Source organism: Plectropomus leopardus, chromosome 16 (assembly GCF_026936395.1).
Source record: "Plectropomus leopardus strain MGB_pleo_1.0 chromosome 16, ASM2693639v1, whole genome shotgun sequence".
Taxonomy (NCBI): Eukaryota; Metazoa; Chordata; class Actinopteri; order Perciformes; family Serranidae; genus Plectropomus; species Plectropomus leopardus.
The window spans coordinates 8122426-8130634 of NC_142191.1; the positions used below are offsets into that span (position 1 = coordinate 8122426).

At 40.3% G+C, this 8209-nt stretch overlaps 1 protein-coding gene across 2 annotated transcripts in view; it reads left to right on the forward strand.

Annotated features, from left to right (window-relative positions):
- itpkb (inositol-trisphosphate 3-kinase B) overlaps window positions 1–8209 on the forward strand; it is a 46615-nt gene that overhangs the window by 30278 nt on the left and 8128 nt on the right. For both annotated transcript variants that reach the window (XM_042503228.2, XM_042503227.2), the window contains exons 6-11: window positions 1674–1773; window positions 2861–2898; window positions 3033–3208; window positions 4261–4465; window positions 6704–6805; window positions 7956–8027. In XM_042503228.2, coding sequence (XP_042359162.2) covers window positions 1674–1773; window positions 2861–2898; window positions 3033–3208; window positions 4261–4465; window positions 6704–6805; window positions 7956–8027 — 693 coding nt within the window. The remainder of the gene's footprint in view (window positions 1–1673; window positions 1774–2860; window positions 2899–3032; window positions 3209–4260; window positions 4466–6703; window positions 6806–7955; window positions 8028–8209) is intronic.

Genomic DNA, 8209 nt, shown 5'->3' on the forward strand with positions numbered 1-8209 from the left:
CGCAGTTCAGTATACTCTTGCCAGGGACAGGGAGAGCCCTTGGAGAAACTGTGTGTGTTTGTGTGTGTGTGTTACCAGGGGAAACCCCGGCTTGATCCTCCAGAGTTTAGATAAAATGTTCGACAAAAGCGAATGAAAAAAAAAGAAGAGTGTGGGAGAACCAGACAGAGAGAGAATGAAGACAGTTCCCCTCGGGTCAGGGATGCCCCACACTGTGTCTGAGTGTGTCTGTGTCTGTGTCTGTGTGTGTGTGTGTGAGCATGCATATTTAAAAGACTTGTTTTGCTCGTGTCCTTTAAACGAAACAGTGAAAAAGCACTGGACAAGCTGAAAGTTTGAAAGGGGAACTTAATCCACTGGTGCTCTGTTTCCTGGGTGATTTTAGACACATGCCGCGTCTTTTACCACCTCGAAAATGCAAGTTCGGGCATTGGTTGCTTCTCTTGTTCTTCTCACTTTCTAGAGCGTGGAAGCAGGTTGCGCCCGATTTTGCAAAGCATAACCAGCTCTGCATCATAGCCTAATTACCAGAAATCCCAGATTCAGAGCTGATTTTTCTCCAGGTGTTGTTTTTGAAATGTGTGTCAGGACGAAAATATTGTTCGTGGGACAGATGTAAAGCTAAAGAAAGGAAAGACATCTATCAGCTGTGATTGGTTGTTTTCTGGTGACATGCAAAGAGCACTGCTGGGTCCATTGCGCAGCCGTCACGCCCTGAAAATCATGTCACTAGATCAATTTCGCATGCACTTGTTTCCGTACCGCCTGAACAGTTATGTTCAGAGATAACTCACTCACACTTGCACTAAAATCTAGAACAAGATCGTACTTCATTAGAGCAAAAGCCTCTATTACTAATTTTAAATACACAAATAAACACCATTTGATAGAAGGGCGTACCTGCAACTACATACATTCAAATCTCAAATAGCATCTCGCTCACTCCAACTTTGACCTTTACTCTATTATGTCTTTTGTCTCTGTTGATTTTCCCTGCTTTTATTTTGTATTGCAATATTTTAAAAAAATGTTTGTGTTGAACAGGAACCTGCTTAAACTGAGTCAGGTCTGATGTTACTTTTTATTACTTTCTTTGAAATGCTTTTGCGCACCACATCGGTGTGGGTCTCGCTTTTTGCCTTTTTTATCGAACAGCTGGACAGTAACAGGAAAGGGGGCAGAGAGAATCGGTATGACATGCAGCAAAGGGCCAAAAGTTTGAATCAAACCTGGGCCGCTGCAGAGGCTACATGGGGTGCAGCTCTACCTGTTGAGCTGGAGGGCGCCCTGACAGTGATGGATTTGATGCAGCATGTGTACGCACCCTTAAGCTGGCTGCTCACGACTATCTTAGGGATTTAACATTTATTATATTTACTTAAGATTTTTTTTCTGCCTCATACCACCATCATATGTCAGGTCTTTAAAAGCTCCCATAACCAGAAAACACAGACTCACATCAACTTTAAATTAATTTTGTTGCCTTAAACGTGTTTATGGATGCAGAATTCTAGACCATTGATCATAAATATCTGAACTGAAATAAACAAGTCAGCATTTGGGGAACACTCTGAGCAGATTCTGGTGGAGCATGTGCTTAAAGTCCTGGATTAAAACCACATTTGTGGTGAAAGATAATGATGAATACTCACTGATGTCGTGTGTGTTTGTAGCACAAGTCTTGGAAGAAGATTAAGAACATGGTCCACTGGTCGCCGTTTGTCATGTCCTTCAAGAAGAAATATCCCTGGATACAACTGGCTGGACATGCAGGTATACACACATGTTGTTGTTGTTTTTAAAGAAGACGTGAGTTGACACATTAGTGGCTGGTTAGCAGCAGGATTTGGTAACATCGATGAGGCGATGCCTCTTTTGAATAGGTGTCCTGGGGGCTGGACACTCAGCCGCATAAAATCAAGAGCATGCAGCTTTAAGGGTAACTTGTGCATTTTTCAACCTGGACTCTGTTTTCCATGTTTCTGTGTCAAAGTGACTAATGGGAACAATCATTTCTGGAACTGGTCTAGTATTGAGAGAAAGGGCCGCAGCCGCAAAAAACAGCTGCATTGTAACCACTCAGGAGATGTTTGCACCATCAATTTACATCCACTTAAAGTGATTGTTTTTGCCACTGACATTTTTAAAATCATTCATTTGATTGTGGCTAATTGTGTATAAAAAAACGTGTACGGTCCATTTTGTGAATCCAAAAAACAGCCCCCAAACTGTCATCACCAAACCCTCAAAACGCCATTTAAATAAACAGTTCTTAGTTCTTCTTTGCGCCGTTTCAGGAATCACCAACAATGGCTTTAGTTGAAATAAATTGTTAATTTATCCAGTTAGATGTGAAAATATGCTGGATCTGTACAAACAAAAATTACTGATTATTATAATGAAGTCTTGTGAGTTTAGTTATTGCAATTTCGGGGCTCTTTCTGGTTATACAAAAAGGATCTTACCCTTTAATGAAAAGGTCTGTCTCTGTAAGGATCCATTCATTATGTCTTATAATTACAATCTGAGCCTGTCATTGACAAAAACAAGCGCTTCTAGTGAATGTGAATTGACAGTACGAACATGCTACGAGCAGTTACGTTACAGCCTGATTTGCTGCCATCCTCTTGCTTAGCACTCGACCAATTAGTCACCTAGAGACAAAAACTTGGGAAAATAGGGTTGAAAAATGCCAAACTTACCATTTAACCAGTTCACTTGTGTAAAGATGATCTAGTGACAAAAAAGGGACAAAAAAGATCATTTAAACCTTGATGAACCTAAACTAAGCTGTTTTAAATTACTCAGTCTCAACATTTCCTGCAGCTGCTTCACAGTAAAAGTGTGTTTTTTTTTACAGGGAGCTTCAAGGCGGGAGCCAACGGCCGAATATTAAAAGTAAGACGCTCTTTCCCAACGTCTTTCTCAATGCACAGAAAATTGTCTACTTTAAAGAGGTGCTACGTACTTTTAGCACCGAATCGAAGTGTAAGAATATAAAATGACAATAACTTGTCGCTGATATCTTTTAGAAACACTGTGAATGTGAGCAGCGCTGTTTGTCCCTCCTGATGAAGGACGTACTGCGCCCGTACGTTCCCGGTTACCATGGAGACGTAGAGAAGGATGGGCAGAAATACAACCAGATGGAGGACTTGCTGGCTGAGTTTGACTTCCCGTGTGTGATGGACTGTAAGATGGGAGTGAGGTGAGAAGATACGTGACGCGACATAAATCTAAAACTGCACCTACAACTACTGTACTGGACAATTAAAGGTGTATTTTAAGGAGCAGTGTGTAGGATTTTGTGGTAAATAGTGGTGAAGATTGCAGATTGCAGCCAGCTGAAATTTCTCCTGGTTAGTTACACTTCAGTGTTCAGGAGGTTTTTACCAGACGCTGAATGATCTGCAGAGGTCTCGTCCTCTCCAAAACAAACTGACCGGGAGATTTAAACCAGTAAAAAATACTGAACGAGGCAGCTCCATTTTAACCTGGATCGACATCAGTTTCACAAGAATTTAAACCTTTGAAAGCTTGAGCAAATTGGTTTGATTTGTTTCAAAAACATGGTAAAAATCAACAACTTGGCACAAAATATGCAGGGAAAAAACATAAGCTTGTCAAGAAAAGTCCTGCAGAGGGAGTCGAGGAAATAATTCAGAAATTAGCTGGGGGGAATTATTAGATATAATTAAAAATGGGGGGAAATATCCAGTAAACTATATTTATGATTCTCTTAATTATAAATTTAAAATAATGTTACAGAAAAGAGAAAAAATACTACTTTAAGCACTTTCTTGAGGTAATTTTAATATTATTTTGTATTGTTGTTTTTTTTTGTTTTCAGTTTTTTGGGCTTATTTTTAGATTTTTTGTGCGTGTACTTTTTACTAATTTCTTGCTATTTTGGGGGGGGTCATTTCTAGTTGCTCATCACCCTCTTCCCATGTTTTCGACATAACTTAAGTCAATTTTCTTTGGTATCAAAAGATAAAAATCTATTGAATCGTCTAACTGCTCACATTTCTCGCCGGCCAGGCTTCTTTTTATCTGTCGCTGTGTTCCCAGATCTTAGCACTGAACAGCTGTGTCATAGTATTTGAAAAGAGACATCTTCTTCACACCTTTGCTTTCACGCTCTCTTCTCATCTCTGCCTCGTCCTCCTACCTCTCTGTGCTCAAGTCTGTCACCCACTCTTATTTCTTCTCTGTCTTATTCACCGCCCACCACCTGTTTTTTTTTTTTTTTTTTTTCAGGACCTACCTTGAGGAAGAGCTGACTAAAGCTCGTAAGAAACCCTCCCCGAGACCTGACATGTACCAGAAAATGATCGAGGTCGATCCTGATGCGCCAACGCCGGAGGAGAACCTCCAGAAAGCGGTGACCAAACCCAGATACATGCAGTGGAGAGAGACCATCAGCTCAACAGCCACCCTGGGATTCAGGATAGAGGGAGTCAAGGTAAGACTCACAAAGAGAAAAGTGTGTGTGTGTGTGTGTGTGTGTGGCCTTCCTTCCCTCCTTTCTTCCAGTATTCTGTGTGTGGGTGTGTGTGTGTCCTTCAAGAGCCATGATCTAACTTCCTGTTTTGAACAGAAACTTCCTCTGAAGTATATGTTTGTGCACAAGGTCCTTTGTCGCATATGAGGCCTGTCTGTGGCAGCTCTATATTCCTTGGCATCTGGCACTGACATTGTAGACACACACACACACACACACACAAATCTCCCTGTCTCTGCTGTCTTTATTTGAGGGCTGTGGCTATATAAGGACATTCAGGGCCTCCCGGTGGTCTGTTGCCATGACACTGAGGGTTATCCCCAGAAACAGAGATGTGTGTGTGTGTGTGTGTGTGTGTGTGTGTGTGTGTGTGTGTGTGTGTGTGTGTGTGTGAATAAATATGAAATGTCCAGTTCATGTGCAGTTCAACGTCTGTTCTTTTAAAAGTGCATCTGTGTAACTGCATACTATATAGATTGTATGAGCTCTTACGTATGTGAAAAGCATGTGGTAATTAGTTATGTTGAGTGTGTGTGTGTGTGTGTGTGTGTGTATGTGAGTGTGAGAGAGAGCTGCACTCAGACTTGAACCATAAAGGGAAAAATAGTTGTGTCTCCAAACAGTTTCTTGTTGCCTGGCAGCCAGCAGAATAAGAGCAGCTCATTTATTTCTATTATTCTGAACCAGCCAACTGGTTGGTTAGCTCTGCTGCTGCTGCTGCTGATACTAATCAACTGTACTGCTCTCACCACTGTACATGCACCACTTATATTAATGCTGCAACTCCAGCACTGCTCTTCTATTGTTCCTCCACTGGTACTATTACCAGAGGTGGGGAGTGAATTTAATTTATCAAGAAATACGTCACCTATAAAATGACCGCTTGTATATCAGTTATTCACCCTTTGAATTCATGAAGAAAACTTCTCGATGCCTCTGCAATCAACGAAGAATCCAAAACCAGAAAAAAAAGTTTGGTTCTCCGTCAGAAAGAGCTGGATAAATGAGACTTTGATTATACTGCATGAGTAGCATGAGAACATTGATGTTTCAATTGTTAAATGTGGATCCGAATGACATCAGTTTGTGAAGAATGTTCTCCATTTTGGATTCTTAGTTCACCGTGGAGACACATGAGAGAAACAAAGTTTTCTTACCAAAGTCAGCAAAAGACAGGGAGAATAAGTGATATGCAAATGGTCATTTTGCTTTCCAAGTTTGCAAAAAAACCCATTTTTTTGTGAGACATTGTGAGAAATAAGTAAAAACGCTTGTCACCAGGGTCCCAGAGACAGAGCTGATGTTTTTACAAAAGACAGACCTGCAGGTCACATGATGCCCAGAAGTAAAGGCTGAAAAATTTACTTAATCAGTCAGTCAGCTCTTTAAATTAGTTTTTAGCCGACTTGCTGTAGTCAATTTAAAACCAAATCTCTTGTGTTTAAGACTGACAGACACAACAAGCCTGAACCTGGGATAGCCATCTTTCACTATTTTCTGAAAATGTCTCGATTAACACCTTTAAACGTGAGCGTACATGCTTGATTTCTTTCAAAAACATGGGAAGATTAGGAATGAAAGAAGTTAATTGAAAATTAACAAGAAATTAGTGGAAAAATAAAAACAGAAATTACGTGGAAAAAGTGCTAAAAATTTAATAATTTTGTAACATGATTCTAAAGATGTAATTATGATTTTTTTTTTTACATCTAAATTTGTGAAACATTTATTACCAAGTTGCTCATTGCTCTTTTCCCCTTTTGTTCAGGATTCAGGGTGATTAACAAAAATTGCAAATTGTTAGTTGCTGTATTTCTGTGTATGAGTCAGGTCAGTGAAACAGAGTCAGAGACCCTTCGTCCCGGCTGAATCTCTAAAAATATCTTTGACTCCGTCCTTCCTTTCCTCCCCTCATTGTTTGTTCTGCTTTTCTCGTCCATCCTCTCCTCTGCTCCCTCTCCTTCCTCCCCTCCCGTCCTCTGCTGCGCTCCCGTCCCTCCCAGGTCGAAAAGAAGCCTGGAAGTTGTAGTTTATGAAACATTATTTACGTCTTAATTATCCCTAAAAGTATGTTTTGTGTTTTTCTGCCAGAACAAACAAACCTCACTCTGATGGCCTCATCTCCTCCCCTCCCCTCTCCTCTCCTCTCCTCTCCTCTCCTCTCCTCTCCTCTCCTCCCCTCTCCTCTCTTCTCTGTAGAAGGAGGACGGGACGGTGAACAGGGATTTTAAGAAAACAAAGACGAGAGAACAAGTCACTGCAGCCTTCAGCGACTTCGTCAAAGGAAATAAGGAGATACTGGTGAGTGTGTGTGTGTGTGTGTGTGTGTGTGTGTGTGTGTGTGTGTGTGTGTGTGTGTGTGTGTGTGTGTGTGTGTGTGTGTGTGTGTGTGTGATTGCGTCGATGGCCTTGACCTCCATATGGTACAGAAAAACAGACGAAGAATGGAATTTGTGAGTTGAACTTTTGTCTGCTGTTTTAATAATACACACACACACACACACATATGTATGCACAGATGCACACATAAACAGTGTGACCTTAAGCTTTCAGGGCCAGATGAAAAGGGAAGTCCTTGGGAACTCCCTGGGCGTCTTCACACACACACACACACACACACACACACACACACACACACACACACGCATGCACGCACAATCAGTATTTGACATCAGTGTGTACTTTTGAATGCTTGTGAGTGTCTTTTTTTTTTTAAATAAGACAGGTTTTAAATTTTGAAATTAATCCCACACACGTTTGAAGAGGAAAAGTCAGTCTGAAACAATGTTTTGTGGAGCAAAAATCTTAAAAGTGTGTGTTTGTCTGTTTGTGGTGTGCTTTTGTGGGATGGACTGGAGAAATAAATCAAAGTAAGAATATGAGATAGTAAAAAAATATGTTCAGAAGAAGAATTTTTGCAAAGTACAGAGATGAGGGCGGGGAACCTAAAGCACGCTAATGGTGATATTGCTGTTAATGGTTTTCCTCTTCTATACTGGGAAAGTGTTGTTGATCATATATATGAAGAGCATGAACAGAGTGGTGTCGGTGTGGCGATGGACACTTGGGCAGAGAGTTGGTTTATGGTTGTTGATTGATGGGTTAGAAATGAACATGGGTAGGTGCAGACAAGCTTCCTACTGTTCTTTTGGATGTGAGATGTAAAATGTATGTTGCTCATTAAATATCCCATTACATATGTTCACTATTATTTTATTTATTTCACATTATTATTCACATTGTTCACTATTATTATTAATGTACATAGTATTTTATTTTTATTATAAATGTTAAATTAAAAAAATTAAAACAAGAAAAATTCTATTAAAACGATACTGTGTAGCAGACTGGGCTGTGAATACATCACAAGGCTCCGTCAGCAGCCCAGTTCCAGTAAAGACAACAGATTTGGGTGAATAACAAACTAAAAGCTTGTGTTTCTTTTTTCCAGAACGGTTATCTAAACAGACTCAAGGAAGTCAGAGACACTCTGGAGATCTCCCCGTTCTTCAAAACCCACGAGGTAAAGACGGACGTGCTTAATTAACTTGAAAATGTCATTCATGAATCACACAAAAAGGGAAAAATAACTCCAAGCCAAGTAGGTTTGTGGTTTTTGTTTGTTTGTTTGTCTGGTTTTGAGCATGATTACGGAAAAACTCCTGTCCCGACTTTTTTGAAACTTGGGATGTAAAATAGGCCAAA